Consider the following 24,642-nt stretch of genomic DNA (forward strand, 5'->3'; position numbering starts at 1 on the left):
CCCTTAGAATGCTTTTCATCGCACCACTGGTTATTTTATTCAAAATTACTACGGATTCCTTTTGATCCGAACTTCCTTAGTTGAGAATCCCAGCAATAAAGAGTTGCACTTGTGCTGGAAATTACTAAGAAACTTTGGAGTTCTGGGCATGACATTTTTCAACTGGACAGAAATACAAAGGCGCCAGTAGTTCTATCGAGAATTCCCATTGGATTAAATTTTTGCTTTTTGGCCAACAAGATTAATCGTTACTTCATCGATCACTTCATTGTGAATGTTGATTAGGTTTAAGAAGAGACGGGAACCAAAGTTAAGCTATCGGAAGCAACTGGAGCTGGCTGGAACTGACAGCGTATCAGTAAGTAATCAACGAAGAAACGAATATTTAGTCCAGTCGGGTGTTTAACTAATTAACAAATAGAGAAACCTTGACTGTGTTCTGTTCTGTTGTGAAGCACACAGGAAGCGGCCAGAGCACGAAAGAAGTGTTGGGAGAATCGCGAGACGTAGTCGAGTGTTTCTCCCCACTTTTTGAGTTTACTATAATTTGATCTTTCATCGTTGTAATATGATGCGCTCCGCAATCAAACAAATCATCACTAGCGATGCGAAATGAAATTGTTTACGCTCCAGTGCGTAAACACTGAAGCGGGCGACGATTGCAATGAATAAAACAGAACATCATTGACAATCTTAAGCAGTATATTTTCCTCGCTCAATGAAACACGTGTTTCGATGCCTTGAGTAAGTGACATTTTCCTTCCCGGCTTATTCATCAACGACTCAAATCAAGCAAATCTACTGCTACTGTTACTGCTCGTTATTCGATAAATTCGCGAAGCGACGCGTCATGCGTGAGTGTAACATGATAGCTTTTTTTATTATGTAAATTTTCCGTTGTCTACCCGCTGCTTTTTCAAACCTAAAAAGTTCTTTGTCTCACACAACAATGTTATACAAAGGAAACTTGTAACACTAGCCGTGGTTACACGCACCTTGGGTTTGGGGCCTTACGAAGGGTAAATGGCTTGGGTTTGGTCAACCTCAGGTTTCTTGTTACCCTTGGAGACGCGGTTACACAGTAAAAAACTCTCCTCATGGTGAAATATAATTAGATATGACTTCACTGACCTGACAAATTGGCTGGAAAAGTACAGAGCAACATGGATGTTACGGATCGAGATCTGTTAAGCTAAATTTCAGTGTTTCTCCTGCCTATTATACGACAGTCTTCCATAAATATAGCAGTCCAGCAGTTTTTTTGCAAGAAGACACCGAAGAAGGCGCGAAATCAACTAAAGCGCATCGGAGGTCACCTCAAAACACTGCAGGCGATTTCTTGTATTAGCTATATTCTGCTTTATGATTGGTAAAGCCACCTCAGGCAGCAGATAAACCGCACTTTTCAGTTCAGGAACTGTAATGGGAAGTTCTTTTGTTCTTTTTGATGTATCCATGGAAATAACCCTAGGGAAGTTTCGGTCTGGGGAAAGCGGTTATACACAAAAACGTCCTCGCCCGTGGCCAAACGCTATTTACCCATGGGTAGAAGGGTTAGTGTAACCACGACTACTCAATAACAAAGGCACATAAGTCGCGCATTTTTTTCGACCGTACGCGCAAAAAATCGTCTAGACGCGTTTGACTACCCTGCGTCTGGGCGTATGAAATTCGTCTGCGCAATTAATGTATACGCGAGCGGTACTTTATGTCTGATCTTTTTCCGGGACTTCTCTCACGCTTTTTTTCGTTAATTGTGGACAAATTTCTAAACGAGCGAGCCAGCAAGTAGCAACAGAAGAACCAAACAAAGGTTTTTAAACATGCCTGGCCCTGTAATTTACGTTATCATAACGTGAGCAGAGACAAAAATCCTCAAAGAGAAAACAGAATGTAAAGTCCGAGTTTTAAAGGTTTTCACGCTCATTTAGAGCAAGCTTACATATGGTAATAAAAATCAAACACAGCTAACACAGTTTCATGTTCAAAATAAAACAGAGCAAAACAGTAATGATGAAAAACATAACCAAACCGGCATAACTGTTAAAATTCATACCAATTATGACAGTGTCAAAGCGACTGTGATCATGCTAAGGACCATCACGGTTAGCTCATCTCCCTCATACCAGTGAAGCAGGCCTCAGAAACTACATCAGCCATCCTTCGAGTGATAAATATAAGAGCTTGCTCTGATATCCTTTCCGATGCCATAAGTGGAAGGCCACATTAGTTACTGCAGCCGAGTTTTAGGGCGCTGTTATCCCGAGCAATCTGCATGTCTCGGTGAATTCGGCTGTCATTCATTCTTAAAACGCCCGCCTTGAACAGTTTGTTTTCTAATTGTTTTTTGAAGAAACTTGCGTGTTTTTCTGAGCCACAATTTGGCCAAATTTCGCTGAATGTTTCACTTTCAGATTCTGTGTTAGAGACTAAAAAACTTCTGGCAAAAGTGTCAAATTCAGCCTGCCGAACTATTTAAGTTTGTAAAATATTGCAGAATGTGAGCTTTCATGGTTTGACATTTTTGACAGCTTTGGTCTTTTAAAGCCAAACAATAAACCGCCAACAATAGGAAAACAAAACGACTACCTCATACATACTAATGAGGCCGATGTTTCAAGGTCGTGCGCACACGTGCGATTTTTTTACGCGCACGATGTTTTTTATTCACAGTTGCATGCGATATTTGGCGCGTTGAACTAGCGTTTTTCGGTTAACGCTCACGCGAGCGGTACTGTGGTAAATTTGGCAGATGGCATGACAGCTTTTCCTCAGCTCTATGCTCTATACTCTCAGAGAGCATGCCCTTTCAACCAATGACACCACGCGTTATATCCAAACTTTATTATAACAAACTTTAGACCCAATGATGTACAAGTGACAACACATTATCATCATTGCATGTGGGTCGCCTACTGTCTTCGCATTTGGCGGCATGGTGGCCTGTGGGAGATTGGAAAGTCAGCTGGCAAATCTGGTAAGTAGTATACAAATAACCTCTTTTGAAGCGATATCTGTGAACTGGCTGTATTTCATGTTGTGTGAAGTTTCGGTCGTTGGATAAAAACTATACAAACTTTTTATTTTTGTCTCTTGTTTACTTTACCGTTTCTTCTTGTGTTCATGTGCATTATTTGCTTGTTGCAGTGAGCAACCAGAGTTCATAAAGGGAATCAACATTGTCCCCTCCTCATGACCACATCACTGTTTTTATCCTCAAAAGATGTGACATCATTCTGAATACTGACGAAAAAGTCTGCACTAAAATACCACGTGGTCGTAGGAAACATGCCACATTCCTCTTAGACACCTCTTGTTGTAATCACCATTACGATTTTAAAGCTGATAATAATGGCTCCTTTGGTCATCATGGTAGCAAGACTGAATTCAACGAGATGGAAAACGATGGTGAAGTTTCACGCATCAGTGACCCCAAAGATCTCAAATCAGGTCAATATAAGTTGACCCAAACATACTGGGTATACAGTTCCACAAAGGCTTTAAAAGAAGGACAATTACATAACAACATCATGTTGGTGAGGTGTGGCCTGTTATAATCCTCCAGTACTCCAAAACTGGTATAGAGGAAGATGTAAAGGTAGAGCCAAATAAAAACGCCGAAAAAAGTCTTTAGCCATTCTATGCAACTGCCACCATCACCAAAGAAAACAAAACTGACAAAGCCAAAACGCCACTAGGACCTTCATCCATTTATGACAAATTGTAAGAGGAAGTAGGTGGCATTAGATAGAGTACCAGGAGGGATCAGACAAGTGAAATAGCAAAGATCAAAACTGAGAGACCAGCATGCGAAGGATGTTTTGGCAAAATTAATAGAGAAGTGTAAAGACTCAGAGGAGAAATTTTTCCATACGTTACAAGTAGGCCTTGTAACGATATCGATGTTATCGTTCTATTTACTTCCGGTCCGCATTTACGTCATAACTACCATGACAACAAAACTTTAGAGACCATGCTTTCCGGTTCTATAGAGTCGTCGGACATCGATTAAATAGACCTGTGTTACTTCACCTGTGTGTGTGTCGTGTTCTTCCTATAAACAACGCCACATGGTGTCAGGAGTGGGATTCTTCCTACAGAATCGTCGCTGAAATACTTGAGTGCATTTGCAAGCCAAACTCAGTGAATCTAGCTCCAGATGACCGAATCAGGCTCGTCGAGCGTAGCGTCAACAAGCACGCAGCCAGCAACTCCTCAATTTATCCAGTCCTCTATTCCTTTACCGTCGAAACTAGACTTCAAGGGGAACTTAGCTGTGAATTGGAAGAAATTTAAGCGGCTTTGGACAAACTACGAGATCGCCTCACGGCTCAGTACGCAAAGCAGTAATCTTCGAACAGCCACATTGTTGACATGTATTGGCCCAGATATCCTGGAGATTTACGATGGTTTGCCCTTCGGGAATGAAGAGGAGAAAACCGACATCGACAAAGTGATAGAGCTTCTAGACGCCTTTTTCATCGGTGAGACGAATGAAATATACGAAGCCTATCTGTTCAATCAGAGAGTACAGGAGGTCGGTGAGTCATTTGATGTTTTCCTTACAGCTTTACGTTCGTTAGCTAAAACGTGCAATTTTGGCATCATGCAAGAGCGAATGATTAGAGACAGAGTTGTCGTAGGAATTAGAGATAACGCCACCCGAAAAAAGCTGCTAGCTGAGAACAAACTAACTCTTAACAAGTGTATTGATATTTGCCGTGCGAGTGAAACCACATCCAAACAACTTAAGGAGATGTCCCATGCGGAGGAGGTTAGCGCCGTTGCCACAGGCCACCCAAAATCGAAGATTGGTTTACGCCATAATAAAGTACGAAATGTCAGTAAAGTTCAACGCCCCGTCCACAACAAAGTAACAGAACCAGTTAGATGTAAGTTCTGCCACAGAACCCATCCTTTAAAAAAGGAACTCTGTCCAGCATGGCAGCACAAGTGTGATAACTGTGGTCGAATGAACCACTTCTCAGTGGCTTGCAGAAGTCAGAAAGCTAAAAAAAAGCAAACTAAGAAGTCAGTTCACAATGTAGAACAAGATGTTCAGGAGTTTAATGACGAAGATTCTGATGATTACTTATTCAGTGTAGAATCTGTGAGCGTCCTTTATGCAAAAAACAGTCCAAAGAAGATTTATGCTAACATGCGCTTGAGGGATGAAACAGTGAAATTCCAGTTAGACTGTGGAGCAACAGTCAATATCCTCCCAGCAGATATTTATCAGCAGGTATTTAACGATCCGCGAATGGAACGCCTTCAGCCTACTCAAACTACCCTCGTCATGTTCAACAAATCAGAGCTGAAACCTCTAGGATGTACTAAGGTCGAGACCTTCAACCCCAAGAATGGACAGTGTTTCCTCACGGAATACACCGTCGTTCCAACAGGTCACACAGCACTCCTTGGTGCTGAATCGGTGCAGCAGTTTGGCCTCATAGTGATCAACACCGATAACATCATGTCTCTCTCGAATGAGATTCCCACACAGCCGGATCTCGTGAGCAAATTCGGAGATGTCTTCTCAGGAGAAGGAAAGCTCAAAGGAAAGCTTCACCTCGAGATTGATAAGTCTGTAACCCCTGTGGCACTGCCAGTGAGGAAAGTCCCCTTTGCAGTAAAAGAGCCTTTAAAACAGGAACTAGAACGCTTAGTTAAGATAGGCATCTTGCAACCAGTAGATGTTCCAACAGATTGGATTTCCTCAATGGTGGTCATTAAGAAGAGCAATGGAAAGATAAGGTTATGTATTGACCCAAAACCTCTGAATAAAGCACTCAGGAGAAATCATTTTCCCCTTCCAGTGATCGACGATCTACTACCACTCCTTACAAATGCTAAAGTCTTCAGTGTCGTCGACGCAAAGAACGGTTTTTGGCATGTGCAGCTAGACGATGAAAGCAGTCTTCTGACCACATTTGGTACCCCCTGGGGAAGGTTCCGCTGGACGCGGATGCCCTTCGGCATATCACCCGCTCCGGAAGAGTTTCAGAGGAGATTGGAATACGCCCTGGAAGGTCTTGATGGAATTAAGCCAATATTTGATGATATCCTTGTTTTTGGTGTCGGAGAAACAGAAACAGAAGCACTTTCTGATCATGATGCAAAGCTGACAGCATTGTTAGAACGCTGCTGCGCTACTGGCATTAAGTTAAACAAAGAGAAGCTTAAGCTCCGTCGCAAAGAAGTGAAGTTTATGGGACATGTTATATGTCAAGATGGTCTTAAGCCTGACCCAGACAAGGTACAAGGTATCAAAGAGATGCCAACCCCGACAAGCAAACAAGATCTCAAGAGACTTCTCGGCATGGTAAATTACCTCCAGAAGTTTGCTCCTAACCTGTCAGAAGTTACATCCCCAATGAGAGACCTTTTGAAAGAAGGGAACCAGTTCCGTTGGGATGAGCAAGTACAAGGTTGTAGTTTCAAGCGAGTTAAGGAGATGATCTCAGCTGCCCCTGTCCTCAAGTATTTTAACCCCAAAGACGACGTGGAATTGCAGTGTGATGCATCAGACCGAGGACTTGGTGCATGTCTAATGCAAGGAGGCCAGCCCGTGGCTTATGTATCTCGTTCCATGACAGAAACAGAAGTGAACTATGCTCAGATAGAGAAAGAGATGCTTGCAATACTTTTCGGAGTAGAACGTTTTGAGCAGTTTGTATATGGTCGACCTGTCAAGATCCAAACTGACCACAAACCCTTGGAGAGCATCTTCCGTAAAAGTCTACTCAGTGCGCCTAAACGTCTCCAGCGAATGTTGCTAAGATTGCAGAAGTTTGACCTTCAAGTGTCTTACAAAAAAGGGACTGAAATGTATCTGGCAGATACACTGAGCAGAGCATACAGAGTGCGCAAGAGCACAAAAGAAGATGTAGCAGAAGATGTTATGTACATAGAGGACATGAGAGGAGACACTGAAAGAGAGCTAGAGCACATCAATATGACACAATACTTGCCAGTATCGGAACCAACGCTGATTGCCATTCAGCAAGCAACAGAATCCGATCCTACCCTGGGAGAGCTGAAGAGAACAATCAGGCAAGGTTGGCCAGCTACCAAAGCTGGGGTATCAGCAAACATCAGTGGTTACTTTACATTTCGGGACGAACTGTCTTTACAGAATGGACTGGTGTTCAAAGGTGAAAGACTAGTTATCCCTATGAGTGTGAAAGCTGACATGTTGGCTAAGATCCACCGGAGCCACATCGGCATCCAAGGCTGTCTCAGAAGAGCAAGAGAAGTAGCTTACTGGCCTGGGATGAACAAAGATGTCGAAGATTATGTAGCAAAGTGTGCCGTCTGCAACAGCCAGCCTGTCGAGCAAGGAAAAGAGCCAATGATTTGTCACGAACTGCCTAGTAGACCCTGGGAGAAAATCGCAGTTGATCTTTTTGATCTGAACGGTGTAGATTTCATGGTGACCGTTGACTACTATTCAAGCTTCTTTGAAGTCGACAGAATGACAAGCAAGACAGCAGACGAAGTTGTGAAGAAGTTGAAAGCCCATCTTGCCCGCCATGGAATTCCCGACCAGCTTGTATCGGATAATGGACAGCCCTTTTCTTCCGCAAAGTTCCAACAGTTCGCAGACACTTATGGTTTTGAACATATAACAAGCTCTCCAACATATCCTCAGTCCAACGGCAAAGTCGAGAACACGGTGAAGACAGCAAAACATCTGCTAGAGAAAGCCGTCAAGTCCGAACAAGACCCATATCTTGCCCTGCTGGACTGGAGAAATACTCCCACAGAAACACTCAACTCGTCACCTGTTCAGCGATTATTCGGTAGAAGAACAAAGACTCCACTCCCAACCTCAAACCAATTGCTCAAGCCGAAGCTACCAGAGGAGGTTGATCAGAAGTTGAAGCTACAAAAGGCTAAACAATCCCTGTACTACAATCAAGGCGCCAAAGAACTGAAGGAACTGCGCCCAGGAGACACAGTGCGATTGCAGCCACTAAAATCCCACTTGGGAAAGAAGAAGGATTGGACCCAAGCAAGAGTCGAAGGCAAAGTCGACATAAGGTCCTATCAAGTCAGAACAGAAGATGGAAGAACTTATAGGAGGAACCGCAGACACCTGAGACATACACGTGAAGTGATGCCACACAGTGAAGATGGGATGAGATTATCCCCAAAAGCAACACCAATTTCTGCTACTGCAAATTCTGGTAATGAAATATCATCGGTACCACCTTCCATACCAAGTACTGCAGTCAGTAAGGACCAATCAGACACAGTACCTTTGCAGAACACGGACAAGCCACATCCGGAATATCCACCTCAGTCTGCAGCAGATAAGCAGGAGATTTCCCCATCGGTGACCACCACTCGATCTGGACGAATTGTGCGACCACCCACACGTTACCAGTGAGTGGGGTTATCGAAATAACAAAAAAAAAAAAAAGGACATCACAAACTCTTAATTTTCTTTTCTTTGTAGTTTATTTTAAACTAGGATTGAGACATTCAGTTACGTTTACATTTTTTTTTGTTTCCTGAAGAAAGGGAGATGTAACGATATCGATGTTATCGTTCTATTTACTTCCGGTCCGCATTTACGTCATAACTACCATGGCAACAAAACTTTAGAGACCATGCTTTCCGGTTCTGTAGAGTTCGTCGGACATCGATTAAATAGACCTGTGTTACTTCACCTGTGTGTGTGTCGTGTTCTTCCTATAAACAACGCCACAGGCCTAGAAGTAATACTGGTGCTCACTACAAAAGCACAGTTAGTAGATGTGGTGAAATTCTGCTGTAATCCAGACAAATATTCCATCTTCGGTATTGATTTCACATATGACATCGGGCCCTTCTTTGTTACCACTACAACTTACAGACACTTGATGCTCCATGACATAGATTCTGGAACACATCCAAACTTCCCTGGCCCCATGATGATACACACTGATGAAGGAGCCCTAGCATTTCACTACTTTGTAAGCACTCTGAAAGGACTTAACAGAGACATTGAGAACATACTATTTATTGGGTGTGAGAGACAGAAAGCAATTGTAAAAGGCCTGTCCCAAGCAAAGTTCTTGGCTTGCGCAAAACATGTGCAAGATAACATCAAGCGCAAGATGAGCTCTTTATTTATCCCTGATAAAGTCCAAACTGAATTTCTGAATGAAATTTCCGGTAACAGGAGCAAAAAAGCATTGATTGACAGTGGCAGTGTAGAAGATTTTGATGCAAGACTGATGTCTTTGAAAAGCTCTCAGGATGACAAAGAAATTAAACACTCAGGAAAGAAACCCCCCACTTCTATTCTTACTTCCTTAGCAACATTTCCCTGGATATAAAAGAGAAGATACTGCTCCTGGTGAGGAGATTGGCTTGTCTAAAAGACAACTTGAATTACAACAATTGCCCAGAGAGTATGAAGAGCTGCATGAGGAAGGAGATAGACTACCAGAAGAAAGCAGCAAGTTCTGGAAAATCCTCAAAGTGTTCGTGCACAGAATTCTCTGACACTGCAGAAAACTTTGTTGGAAAGTACTGCCGAAATGCCTACCGAGCTGTTGTTGGTGAATCTCCATATACACTAGCACCATCGTACAGGCAGCTGTAGGTTAGTAAGGAAGAATGGGATCAACTTTCCAAAATGGAGAGAATTGTGCCTATGGATGAATGTAGTGCAAAAGCATACGAAGATGAGGCCTCTTCTCCTTGACCATCAACATCTCAAATCTAACCTGACTTTGATTGCAGTGGTCTACCCAAAACCATGGAGGAGGTATGGTCAAATACTGATCAAATTCTACAGAAGAATGGTGTTACTAAGGTACAAGCAGCCCTGGGAATGTTTGTTGTCATTTCCTTAAGCAGACCCACTTAGCCACACAATGTTAACGCCTCAAATGGTGGTGTTAGATGTGACTGTAAAGTTTTCAAAAGTCGAAACATTTGTCCTCATGCGATTGCTGTTGCTCACAGCAACGGTGAACTACAAGAACTTATTGTCAAGTGGGAACCAAATCTCTCAAATCTAGTCCAATTTTTCATTCCGAAAGCTAATGGTAGGAAACCAGGTCAGAAGAGAAACCTTTTCTCCTGTGCTGTGGAACAGCATGATGTCAGCCCACAACAAGACCCCCTTGAGGATGCTGATGCTTTTGCAAAACGGGAACCGTATTATCTCCAATGGCTTCAAGGCTCAAAAGTGACCACTTTTTATGGCTGTGGAAAGAAGTTTCGCCCTTCCATGAATGACCCCTCCCCCCCTGAGCCTTATTACGTGGAATTCTGTTGGAAACAAGTCAGGGTGTACACTCCAAAAGAATCAGTTGGCTTGCATTTCAAGTTGTCTTGTGTAGAGATGAAGAATGCGGATGGCATAAGTGCTGATTCTCTCGCGACAACAAGTCATAAAATGATGCTACGAAAGGAATATGGAATTATTGTGGTATAGTTATGTATACTGTAACTTGCTTCAGTGTCCCAAAATACCTCTAAGGGAAGTTGCAATACCCTTCTGAGTCATTTGTTTTCTTTTTTCCATCCAACTGGAAAGACACCGCAAAATCCTAGGGAGGTGCTTACTGGACTGAATAAATGCTGATTGTAACAAAACACAACACCGGTTATGTTTCTAGTTGAGATGGCTGGCAACAGTTTTCAGCATTTTTTAGCATTTCCTGTTTTAATGAAGTTATCTTACCACTCTTAAATTTTTCACGTGAAGCTACAATAATGATAAGAATGGAAGTACTGTAATTGTCAGGCAATTTCAAAAACAAAGACCATACCAGTTGCCAAAAAATTATTGCGTCTTAATATTGTTATCGTTAATCGCTAAAGGAGTAAGATTCAGTAGAACTGAATAAAGATGATTTCCAATTTGTTCTGCACAATGTTTATAAGCCTAACTCCCAATGGAATGTGGATCAATTTTATGCTTTACTGACTACTTACCCTATCTTTCTGGCATTTTAAAATCTTTTATTTGACAGTTTCTTCGATTTCTACAGTTAAAAAGCTGTTTTATCTAGTCTATTATGCTCAGAAAGAACAAAGCTGAAAGCTTTGCATCCATGATGGTGATTGACATGAAACTTTTAATTTACTTCATGAAAGTGGGTGCAAAATGTTACATTTGGTGATGTCTTGCATGAGTCAAACCAAAAACCTAAACAAACCCTCAAGAATGCGCAGTACGGACCGGGAAACATTTTTAAGGGCACATGAACGGAACGTGTTGTTTTACTATAACTTAGAGCTAATTTTCATGAGGTGAACTTGTTTCTGCCGTGTCACTCACTAGGAAATGTTGAAATATTGAAATGGACTGTTAGCCGTATCTGTTTGGTTTCACAGGCGTTTGCCTAAGACAAATAAACTGATGAAGTTAAGTTTAAAAAAGTTACGATGCTAGTTTAATAAGTCTTATTACAGTTTCTCATAAGGTCATTGAGCCACAGACAGTTCTGATGTGGTCGATTTGATATTGTGGCTGTTGCCAACAAAAATATTGGTGTTGTTACAGTTGCTATTGTTACAGTTCTTATTATATTTCTGATTACTTGACGTTTAATATAGCAAGTGCGGTTGGATTTGCTTACATAGCACTTGTTCTGGGGAATAATACAGTCAGCATATTTAAACCAGACATGGCAGGGCGGTATGAATAAATGTTACTAAAGAGTAGCAATTAAATTTTAAGATTGAGATTTAATTTGGTAAGCCAGAAATAACTTTGGTTACGACTTTGGACCAAATTAAAGAATGCTACAGTTTCCTACGAGTACTTTGTGTCTTATATTGTTTTTAGCTTACATGAGGAACCAGCAAGTTTTTATAGGGAAAAGCAAAGTGTTACTGGCCATTTGTTTACTTTTCTGGTGGTTTTAATTAAATATTCAGTATTGACATCTCGCGTGCGGAGTAGAAAAACTATATATGAGGGCTCGAAATTAAATTAAGAACGATTGCAACCGCTTGTTAAAAAGTGAATACAATATCTGCTTTGTTAAAAACCAAAAGATTTCAAGAAATGGGCAAGGAATATTCCACAATAGTGCAAATGATCGTGAAACAGGGCTCGAACTTAACTTTTTTGTCTACTAGCAAAGTTTTGCTAGTAAGATTTTTTTTACTAGCAAAAGAAGGAACCTAACTAGCAAATGTTTGCTAGAGGATATTTTTTAGACTCGCAACTTCGAAAAACCACTCGCATTTCGCGAGTTTGCGAGTGCTAATTTCGAGCCCTGGTGAAAGATGATTACGAAAAAACGACTGCGTGACACTGGGTAAGTCGTAAGATGACATATTATCACGTTTCAAACGAAAAAACAGGATAAACTCTCAGTCTTACATTTTGCACCAAGTCTGTAGTCTACATTTTGCACTGACCGGGGAAAAAATTGAAACTTTCAGCTGATAATGACTAACTTCAGCCTATTTTGATTAAAATTTACACTTTATGAAGAGAAATCAGGTAAAACGTTTTTATATTTATTTCAGATCATTTGTTCTCTTGAGGCTGTGTAGTATTCTGATGATCTCCCATCGGCAATAATGCTTTTCATGATTGATCTGTTTCTATAACTTTCTAAAAAAGTTTTAACCCTATTTCATTTTAACTATTTTGGTACAGGAAAACCCTGAAATCAACGATCAGAGAGAAAATGGCGTGTGTGACACAAAGGACATCCATACTTGTCTACGTTGTCTTCCATTTGATCAGTAGTCTTGTGATTTGCACCAGAGCAGACGTAATAAGTGAGTGCACCAACGCCACTATTTGTATTGGAACCTATCCTGACATCTACAAATCCTTAAAATCAGATGAGAACAGTTTTAAGATCGAATCCGCGTTTTATCCGGAAATTGAGCCTTCCTCAGTTCTTGTATTCGTCAATTTATATGGTCAGAATGGACCAGATAAAACCGCTGACGATTCCATGCCCGCTGTAGTGAAATACACATGGAGTTTAAGAAGCCTTTATGCTGCTTTTCCCGCTGTTTTCCTGGAGATCTCATCCCTTTCCTCAATAATGGTGACTTCACGCACGCAAGAACTGAACATCACGATTCCATACTTTTGCTGCAATGTTTCAGTGAAAGACAGGAAAAAAATGATTAAAAGTGTACTGGCTGCCGTAAGTATTTCAATTACAATAATATACATGGAAAATTACTCAGTTCTGATTGGTTAAGATAAATGCAGTTTTCAGGTAATTCAGTGCAGAAGAGAGTTAATTCAGTGAAGAAGAGGGTTAAATTCAGTGCAAAGAAAGTAAAAAATCAGACATTCTGATTGGTCAATAATCAAAGAAACTCATAGATAGCCAATCAAATGCGAGCCTTGGATGTCGCAACAAAATTTGAAAATTTGAAAATTTGCGAGCGAAACAAAGGCCGGCGTTTTAAGTAGGTTTTCTTTCGTCACTGCAGCTGAAAACAGCTCAAACAACGAAAACACTGTAAAAAGCACTGCTTTTTAGTTGTCTGTTTGGAAAAAGAGGTGTGTAGAGAAGGGAATTACCAAGGAAATCGAAAATTACGAGCCGACCCAGCTTAACACTCTGCTCGACCGATCCTTAACAAACACAGTTAAACCTCGGAAACGACGATTCCATTTCATCGAAAATGATTCGGACACAGACTGAACAACTCCTTAAACTGTTTAGCCGGACTTTGACTTTTTTGCGCCTTAAAGATGTGAAGATATCAATGCATATTATTGTTTGACCATACGCGGTTGTTTTGACCGAACGCACGGTTTAAATAATTTTTTTTTTCACTTGATGCGCGCGCTTTGCTCATGCTTAATTATGATAATCCATCTCGTATTTTTGTTTTTTTTTTCTTATTTTTTCGAGTGCAATTTGGAATGAATAAGCACAAGTAATTTTTTTTCAAAGACTAACAAAATTGTACGAGCCCGTAGGGCGAGTACAATTTGTGGTCTTTGAAAAAATTAACAAGTGCTTATTTATTCCAAATTGCACGAGAAAAATCATGTGATTACGTATTAATAAGATACATGAAAACTACGAGATAACTTATCATAATTATGCAGAAGCAAAGCGCGCGTATCAAGTGCAAAAATAAGTTATTCAAACCCCGCAGGTGACTTTGTGCGTTCGGTCAAAACAACCGCGCATGATCATAACAATAATATATAATGATATTTTCACATCCACATCACATTAAGGTGCAAAAAAGTTCAAAGTCCGGCTAAACAGTCAAAGTAATTGTTCAGTCAGTGTCCGAATCACTTTCGATGAAATGGAATCCGAGGTTTAGTAGGATCGATCGAGCAGAGTGTTAAGCTGGGTCGGCTCGTAATTTTCGATTTCTTTGGCCATTTCCTTCTCTGAACACCACTTTTTCTAAACCGACAACCAAAGAGCAACGCTTTTTACAGTGTTTTCGTTGTTACAGCTGTTTCCCAGCTGCTGTATTGTTGTTGCGGTGGCGAAAGAAAACCTAATTAGAATGCCGGAAATAGTTTTGGTCGCAAATTTTGAACGTATCCAAATGTCGCGACATCTAAGGTCCGCACTTGATTGGCTATCTGTGAGTTTCTTTGTTTATTGACCAATCAGAATGTCTGATTTGTTATACTTCCTTGCGCTGAATTAACCCTCTTCTGCACTAAATTACCTGAAAGCTGCATTTATCTTAACCAATCAGAACAGAGTAATTTTTCATGTATATCATTAGCTATTTTATATTAGCGCACAAAGTCCCATTAGTGAATTCAAGATGTAGCGCACAAAGTCCCATTAGTGAATTCAAGATGTTAGCGCACAAAGTCCCATTAGCGAATTCCAGATGTTAGCGCAATTCTCAACGAGTTTGCTTAAAGAATTCCGAAAGGTTTCTAACGAGTCTTTTAGCCGAGACGCAACGCAGCGTGTTATCAGCCACCAAGTGTTTTTTCACATGCAAGTATTTGACAATTTTTCATGAAATAAATAAAATGTCCGTCTACAAAAGGCAATCATTCAACTAAATTTAAATCTCACTTTACCTAGATCGTCACGTTCACATTTTTCTTCTGTACAAAAACATTTCAGAATCTTCCTCACTGATACATTTTGAGTGGTTTATGTATCAATATACTTTCCTAAGTAGTTTGAAAATGAAAAAGTTTTTACACTCCGTAACAAACAGGTATCTCTTTACATCCCTAGCTCTACGAGGGCCATTTCTGTACAAAGGTCACTGTCCCCTGTGTGGAGAGATTCAATTATGTTAAGTCGCTCAAACTAAAATGTTTCAGACAAGCTCAGTTTTTGTGCTTTCCCAGTTGTCTGTGTTCACTTAGAGTTTCAGATATCAGGGCTTGATGGTCAGAAAACTTGATCTTGTAAACTATTTGTCCTCTGCAGGTTTTTGTCTTGTGCCATTCATTTAGCAATGGTTTAGCTATCAGTCAGGCTGCAAGAATTTTAAGGTTATGTTAGGGTTCTAAGATTGTCATTTTGTTTTGCAATGGCAGTGCTAACGCTTCGTTAAATTCTCTTGTTATATATTCGTCAATTACTAGAATTCGCTAGCAATTTTCATTCTTCTGACGTTTTAAAAAACGTTTCATCCCGTAGCATTTCACTTCGTCGGATTGCTAAAACGCTCATTTTTAGGCGTCAAAGTTGCAAACATTTTGGGAAAATCCCATCAAATTTCCATGAAGGAAAACCCTTTGCCGACCCTCGTGGAAATGCTTAGTTTTCAACTTCTTGAATCAGTTCGTATCAGTTATATAATTAGCTCCCGATATACAATATTGATGACATCAGGAATAAGCCTCTAATCATCCTATCGCACGGGAAGAGGGGGAACGGGGCGAGCTCGGACGTGCCGTTGGAGGATTTGGCCAAGGGAGATCCGAGCCCGCAAGTAACATATATATAAGATTTCTGCTTTTGGAAAATCAAGGAGTAGTTTGCAACGTCTAAATTACTGACTGCCAAAGGCCTTTTGAATAAAAAAAATGATGACTTCCGCTCAGGTTGTAGAAACCTCCATCAGTGATTACTGTCTCCAGAGCTGCTTGGATAAATTACTTTTGCTATCGCCAAAAACGGTTTTTCACTCTTACAGGCTCCACTCTTATAGTCACGTCTGATGTATAATTTTTTTTTCCAGCTTCAAGACCTTGCTGTTATTCCTAGCTTGCGAGATCCACGCTTGAATTCTGCAGAATCTGTCATAGAAGGGCACATCCCAGACATCGAGATTACTGATCGTTTTTACTTAAAGGTAGTTTTGTGGTTTTCCCTCCTGTGTCCTGTGTTTTTGGGTCCATTTTTATACATTTTGGTCTTGCAAAAATTAAATGATAGCACTAAAGGTACATCACCCTCAGCGAATAGCGATGGAAAATGTTCTAGGGTAGATGATATTTGTTGTCAAAAAACTGACGAACCACTGATATGGTCAATAACTTTCTTTTGTTTATCCCTGTTGCTGATAGAGGTTATATTTGTTTTATATAAAGTGTTCAATTCCACCGAGATTTCAAAAGGAGGAAATACGTGGCACAACTTTTTTGTGCTCCTTGTTCTTATACCAGAATGGATAATTGTATGCTGTCTTAACTGCCTTTGTTGCGACGATTTGGTTAGTGCTTCATTTTTAAGCAGATTACTACTTATTATCTGTACGAGCTGTGTTAGTTACCATTTGAGCTGGGTTGCAATAGGTATCATGATTAATCCAGCTTGGGGCGTTTCTCTTTTGCTGATACTTTCCTTTTTTTTCATTACCTTATTTTTTGTCATCAATGAAACAATCCACGCAAATGAATCCCGGTGTTCCAACTTTTTATTCTGTGGATCTGGCTTCCTTGGTCTCTGCTTTGTTGTCATCCCTTCAGTATTAGTTGGGCAGTCATTTTATGGTCGGGAAACTGCAGATGATATTCTAACAGCAGCGTTATTGTCTGCTATCGGTGCTATGTCATGGCTGTACTTCAAATCCGACAAAGCTTCCTCTGATGCTTCGCAGTGTGTCAAGGCTGCTGAGAAAGCAGCGGCTGCAGCGAAGGCTCTGGCCGAAAAAATAACTGTAACTGAGGGTGATGAGACTGAGGTTCATTCTGCAATTGTGGCAGCAGCTACAGCTTCATCCTCTGCAGCTTTTGCAGCTGTGGCGGCGGCTAAAGCTGTGGTTGATGCCTTGCCTGAAGCCAAGAATGAAAATCCCCTATGCGAAATCCAAAGTGCCTCCAGACGTTAAAACACCGAGTCTCCATCGCTTTGAATCAATGTTGGTCTGCTTCTCCATTTCCCCCTCCTTGCTCTTACCTTTCGTGCAGGCTCTCTAAAACAATTAATCCCCGCCCTCTTGCCTTGGTTTTTATGGTGTTGGTATCACGGTTTATGTAAGAGTACCAAGGGTTCGCCCGTCAAAAATGCGCCCACTTTATCTTAAGGACAGATAATAATATTACGCAAGTTTTAACTAGAAGTAAACTTTGATCCTAAGGGCTTATGTGGCCTAATACGTGTATGACATCACTTGCTCCTAGAGAGCTTTAGTTCTTATTTCTCAGTTTATAACATTATGTCGATTTTCTGTTTCGTCTTTTGTACACACCCCATTGATTTAGACTTCATAGAAATAAAAGTATGCAAGCAAAGATATTTCATCATCTTGTTTTGTCATACATTCGAACCTCCACTATTCTCGGCTCTCATTGAATATGACAATCTGATTCATTCCTCACTGAAATAATTTCTCATCTCCCTTTGAAAGCCAGCTTTCTTCAACGTCCCGCATTTTCCTCTGCCCTTAAAGTGGCCTTAGTGGAAAATTTCGGCTGTATTTGCTATCAATAGCGTCTGAACAGATTAGTAGAGAAAATTTTGGTTACTAAAGAACATACAGCATATCAGCTTAATGCATTTTGAATTCATCTCTCAATGCAATTGTTTAAGCAACTATTCTTTTTTCTTTCTTGGTAATTAGTGCTATGATTCTCCGAGACTTGGACGTTTGTCATTAGGAATATATACGTCAACATTGCAACAGTATCAGTTTTATTAAACCACAAACATCAATGTTTTCATAGTATGATGATGTTACTGTAGTCTAAGTATGAAACTCACTTTCACTCTCATTGATTGTCTATGTATTTTGATTTTTTTTATATATTTCCTTTGTACTGCAGTTTTACTCTCGTGTTAGGCAGGAATTTAATGGAAGGAAAAGTATCGATTAAATTACAAACATGGCGTTTTTCTCAGCGTCTTACTGTAATGTTATGGAGAGTTTTGTAATCTCGAAGGGGAAAATCCTGTAACCCGACTGTTCCTCTGCCTGCAGTGGCTTCGAGTTGCAAAAGTAAGTTAAAAAAGAAAAGGTTTGCTCCCGAACTCCCCACTACAGAGTTAGCGTCTAAATGTAAATACGCATATCCCAGCTATTGATTCCAAGTTAACCAAGAACTTTTTTAGGCCCTAAAAAGGATTCAAATCAACAGAAGAATTTCCGTATCCCGTTCGAACTAGGGGATTTCCACCTGAACAAAAACTATGATTTACCTGGTAACAAGGAGAGCATCAACTTCATTCATGTCCCAGCTCAGCTTTGCCTGTTTCTTTCTCTTGCACTACGACGGGGTTTCTCTTCTTCAAAGTCACTAACAGCCCTTCAGAGTTCGGAAATCATGATGTGTGAAAACATAGAAACTTGTTGCATTTGTTGCAAGTTTCCGAACACAAATGGAAGCTCTGTTTGCTTTTAATTTCTTTCTTTTACCATATTTTTCTTACAAACTTCGAGCCAAAACCCGCTTAAATTTTTTTCCTGATACCAACTCTCTCCAGAGTAAAGGGGGTAAGTTTCTAAATAAGTGTAAGGTAATTATGTATTATCAACCAAATTGATAAAGTAAATTGACCACCGTAAAAAAGGTTCAAAAGCTTTCCCAAAATGCAGGCTCGTTTCCTTTTTGCACGTTCCTCTCTCAGACTGTAGCTGAAGAGACCCTCGCGTATTCCTCTTGCCGGGTTGCCAAGCTGTAAATAGCGTCGCTGATCGACTGCTGATGAAGGTGACGATGTGAACCGCAGTTCTTGGAATTCGCAATGTTTTAGCCTTGTTGTAGTGATTTTATTTCGACGTGGGAAACCCCAACATATGGAGTAATGCAAACAGGACAAAAGCTAGGGACTCTGTACATTGGTACAACGTTTCAACTGGTTTCATTTACTTACCAGTATAATTCAATTGTATTTGAGCGGATCAAGAACTAATCAAGAGTTGATTTGTAATCCTGCAATTTAATTTTTTATTGTAACCTACAGTTACAAGATTAATACAATATTTCTTCTATCCTTGGATTCAAATAGAGGGGAAGAAACCAAATCAAGAAAACTTTTGAATTTAGCGGGCATACAATGAAATACAGCCGCTAAATTGACTACTCATATTGCACGTATTAACTTATAGATGTAATCAGTTACATTATTGTTTGTTGTGGTGTAGCTAGAATGCAAAACATATTAGTAATTTTATGCAAAAACGCTTTTTTAAAGATGCGCATGTGCCCTCTCTGAAAGGTGACTTATTAATATTGAAAATTATACCCAGCATCATGCTATTACTATGCTTTATAGATTCCTTTTCCCGGCTAAAAATTTAAACTGGGGGAACTGGGTGGGGGGAGAAGGTGGTTCAAAGAACAGAGAATAACTAAAGGGGAGAGACTGGGACCGATCAGTGATCTTGCACTTTTTTACTTTTATTTTTTGTAACATCTATACTCTGATGCTTCCCCTTAATCCCTTTAAAACTCAAATTTTATTGACATTTAATTTCTCATATCATCTTCATTTAGAGCTCCTTTTTTCAAGAAGAGGTGTTGAAATTATTGGCATTTTTCTTTTCTCGTTGTTCATGTTTGACTTGATTATTTGATTACTAATCAGCGACTGGAAGCGACAGCTGAATGGAAGCGCAGAGTGGCATAGATCAGAAATAGACGATGACGTTTAATCAATAGGATTAGGTTTGATACAGAACGTGAATGGTTTTATTGAAATTTTCGAAGAACGCATCATTGTGAGTTTATAGGAAAAACCTTGTGAAACCAGTGAGGGGAATGTATTCTCAAGAAAACGTGAACCTTCAAGTGTGGTTTGTTTGCATTCAGCGAACTGGAAGATCGCAACTAATTAGATTGTGTTAGCGAGCAGAAACCGAGAAATTTCCAACAAGGGCAATAATTTGTTTTAGGACGGAAATATGAGTGAAGCAATTTGGGAGGGAAAGAGCACAACTTATCTTTAGACCCTCATAATTTCTACCCTTTCCCTTTTTTGTTTTTACTCATAAGTTTGGCGAGAATTGTCCAAAACCACGGATTGTAACGAGTTATAAAAGTGACTTGTCAATCCGAACGGATCGTGTAACGATCTGTAATGTATTTACTCCTAACGCGCGAGTCGTCTATTGTATTCACGAGTCGTAAGGTCGTGGTGTCGATCCACGAATGTTATTAAAGGGACTTTTTTCACCACTCGAGAGGCGATGGCGGATTTCGTCGTTTCGTACGATGCATAGAGATCGTGTGATATGTTGACAAATTGTGTGACTCTTACGAGTCGTCTAATGTATTCTCGGGTCATGTTGTCCATCCATGCATTTTGTTAGGGATACTTGGGTTTTGTCTGGTGGCCTGATGGTGTGTCGTGCACTTCGTGCGGTACTTTTTGTGCCCTTGCTGTCTGTGCGCTAAGAGCGTGATCTCTTCGTATCATACGCGTGTACACCATAAGTCATGGCCAGAGAGTCTCCAAGTCTCTCTTATAAGATTTACAGATCGACAGGAAAGCTTGATTATTGCAGTAGAAAGTCATGTCACATGTAAAGCTGTATTAAACTATTTTTTTCTGTGCCAGTGTGTTCTTTTGTCTTTCATCACTATTTTTTTTCCTTACCGAGCGGGAAATTTATTTGAAGGGAACCTGATGATGAAATTAAGAAGATTGTGTTTCATAAATTACTATTATCTCTTATAACTGGACTCCTAAAACTTGAAAAAGGATAAATTTTTAACCCCAAGATTATTTCCTTCTCTTACCTCTCCTAATACAACTGATGATGACATCGAGCTTCAACCAAAGGTAATAAGAAGAGAAACAGGAGAAAGATTCTCTCGTAAAATTATTTGTACTTGACAATGCAACATCGTAAAAAAGTACACTGCTACGTCTATACAATTTGATTATAATGAAACTACTTTATAAGTGTAAGCGCTCCATCTTAGGAAGCAAGCCGTCAGTAATTTTTTCTAAATTACCAGCGCTAGTTTTGAAACGAAAAATGAACTTTGCGTTTTTGCAAGTTATTTGCATTCCTTAGCCCGAATAGTTTTTGAGTAAAGGGGGCAAGTCTCTAAAGAAACTATGGTGTTGCGTCGGTGCGAGAGTATCACAGGGTAATTTAGTATTATTAACTGATTTAATAACGTAAATTGGCCAGCGTAAAGAGTTAAAAAGCTGACGTTTCGAGCGTTAGCCCTTCGAAAATGGTTCTAACGCTCGAGACATCAGCTGTTAAACTCTTTACGGTGGCCAATTTATGTTATCAACTCAGTTGATAATACTAAATAACCTAGTTTTTGAGTAGCCTAGTTAGATATGCAAAGTCAAGTATTTTTAAACTAGTATACAAACACAATAACTATCTTGTATACTTCAGCGGTTTGCTAAATTGTGGCAAAACTGAAGTCAACACAGTCGTCAAAGGCTCACTCATTGACAACATGGGGAGAGGACAGGAAAGGGTTAACAACTGTACCCTTCTGGAACGAAGTTCTTCAATCCCTCGCATATTTTTGTTTGTTTGTTTGTTTGTTTGTTTGGCACCGCTTACTATTTATCACCTGGGGGGGGGGTCAAAGGACTTTGTTTGAGTCAGAATTAAATTTGCCTGACCCTGCCCCCCTCTATGCTCCGTGCTATTCTAATGATCCCCCTTCTTGGCAAACACCTTCTTTCCCCATAAACTTTGTTAGCGACCAGTGATTCCAACCTCTCTTACCCCTGAGGACTTAAAATCCCCCCCCCCCCCCGAAGGCTCCACCCTCCCCATGGACGATATAAAATTTTTGCTCCCTTTACCTTTCCCCTTTCTCCATATTTTATCCAAACAAGGATTTTTTTTTCACTACTTTCCCAGACGCTGGATATATCAGTCGTTCCATTGACAAACAACTTTTCCTTTCGTTCGGTGATATAAATTTTATTGACTAATGTTATAACCTCGCTTACAAAGGTGAACTAAAAATTTGTAATAACTGGAGTCGCTAAGTGATGCTATCATTTCTTTAGATATACAGTAAACATTTCTTTATTGGTACATTACATATTTCCTTATTGGCCACACTACTTAAGTCAAATTTGCTATAAATTCCCTGGTTTTTTTTTTTTTTTTCAAAACCAAGATAATTGCACGAGCAAAAAATTACGAATGCGTACTAATTTCTAATTGTCCAAGAACAATCATGTCACTTCTATTTCATTTTTAAATGATCTAACTTTCGAGATAGCTTCATCTGATAATGCAGAAACAAAGAAAAGGTGAAACACGTACAAAATAATCATAAAAACCTTCCAAACACTATTATGCGTTCGTTCAAATCAACGTGTTAAGTCAAAAGAAAAACATTTCGGCATGCCTTTCTTTTTTAAGCCATGAAAAAATTAGTTACTGTTTTTTCACTGAATTGACATTGTTCTACACTGTATTAGCTCTCTTCTGCATTGGTGTTACCTGAAAAATGTATTGCAACCGATCAGAATGCAAAAATTTCTTCGTGTATTCTATTAACAGGTGTCCTTGAAAAATGAGATATTCTTCACATCTATCGCGTTAAAAGTAAAAGCTATGCATTATGATATAAGATAGTATTTCAAAAATAAACTGCTATTCAAAATACACCGGGTAGTTTTTTGGATTCGTAGTTCATATTTTCAAACCTTAAAAAATTTCCAACCACGATTTTAGCTTGTTAAAAATGTTATCAGAAGGCATTATCAGCTGAGACGTACACTTGTTCAACGAAAGGCAATTTTACATTCATATTTCCAACTTTTGCATAAAACTACACGGCTGTTACATTACACATATGTTCTATAATAAAAACATGTTATATGGTAAAAAAATAATCCATTTACTTGTAAAAAATATACAAAATCATATTAATTTTAAAACGTCTTACATAAAAGAATTAAGAGACCGGTAACACTGCAGAAATATACACTTCTGTCTTTGAAATTAACGCGTTCTAGTAAACAAAACACCCTTTTACTTGTGAAATTGATGCAAAATCATTTCAATTTCAAAAACGTTTAACTTGATAAAAATAAAATCACTGGTAATACTGTATAGACATACACTTCAGGCTGTTATCAGAGTGGGTTTTATTTTCCAAACTCTCCAACACTAACAGCTTTTTCTGTAAAGTACAAGCCATATGAGAACGTCAAATATTGACAACACCACGCAAACTGCAATCTATGAGACAAAACCAATGAGTATTATAGGAAGAGAAATGAAGATTCCTACGACAATTTAAAAAGAACACAAAGGTAATAGGAAGAGAAAGGGGGGAAAGATTTCTCTCGTGAAATTATTTGTACTTGACAATGCAACATCGTAAAAAAGTACACTGCTACGTCTCTACAATTTGATTATAATGATACTATTTTATAAGTGTAAGCGCTCCATCTTAGGAAGCAAGCTGTCGGTTATTTTTTTCTAAATTACCAGCGCTAATTTTGAAACGGAAAATGAACTTTGCGTTTTGCAAGTTATTTGCATTCCTTAGCCCGAATGGTTTTTGAGCAAAGGGGGCAAGTCTCTAAAGAAACTGTGGTGCTGCGTCGGTGGGAGTGTATCACAGGGTAATTTAGTATGATCAACTGAGTTTATAACGTAAATTGGCCACCGTAAAGAGTTTTAAAAGCTGACGTTTCGAGCGTTAGCCCTTCGAAAGTTGCTTTAATGCTCGAGACATCAGCTGTTAAACTCTTTAAGGTGGCCAATTTATGGTATCAACTCAGTTGATAATACTAAATAGCCTTGTTTTTGAGTAGCCTAGTTAGATATGCAAATTCAATTATTTATAAACTAGTGTACAAACATGATAACTATCTTGTATACTTCAGCGGTTTGCTAAATTATGCCAAAACTGAAGTCAACACAGTCGTCAAAGGCTCACTTATTTTCAACATGGGGAGAGGACTGGGAAGGGTTAACAACTGTACCCAGTTCTTCAACCTCTCGAATGTTTTTTGTTTGCTTGTTTGGGACCGCTTATTATTTATCACCTGGGAAGGGGGGAGGGGGTCGAAGGACTTTGTTTGAGTTAGAATTAAATTTACCTGACCCTGCCCCCCTCTATGCTCTGTGCTATTCTAATGATCCCCCTTCTTAGCAAACACCCCCTTTCCCCATAAGCTTTGTTAGCGACCACTTATCCCAACCTCTCTTACCCCTGAGGACTGAAAATCCCACCCCCCTGCGCCCGAAAGGGTCCCCCCCCTCCCCATGGAAGATATGAAAATTTTGCTACCTTTACCTTTACCTCTTTCTCAATATTTTATCCAAACAGGGATTTTTTTCACTACTTTCCCAGATGCTTGAAATATCAGT

At 39.7% G+C, this 24,642-nt stretch overlaps 1 protein-coding gene across 1 annotated transcript; it reads left to right on the forward strand.

Moving 5' to 3' along the window:
- The first annotated feature begins 12,240 nt into the window (after positions 1-12,240).
- Positions 12,241-17,666, forward strand: LOC131791889 (uncharacterized). Its single transcript, XM_066167311.1, has 3 exons — positions 12,241-12,272; positions 12,620-13,124; positions 16,123-17,666. The coding sequence occupies exons 1-3, from the start codon at positions 12,241-12,243 to the stop codon at positions 17,212-17,214; spliced, it is 1,629 nt and encodes a 542-aa protein (XP_066023408.1). The 3' UTR covers positions 17,215-17,666.
- The last annotated feature ends 6,976 nt before the right edge of the window (positions 17,667-24,642 follow it).

Source organism: Pocillopora verrucosa, chromosome 5 (assembly GCF_036669915.1).
Source record: "Pocillopora verrucosa isolate sample1 chromosome 5, ASM3666991v2, whole genome shotgun sequence".
NCBI lineage: Eukaryota > Metazoa > Cnidaria > Anthozoa > Scleractinia > Pocilloporidae > Pocillopora > Pocillopora verrucosa.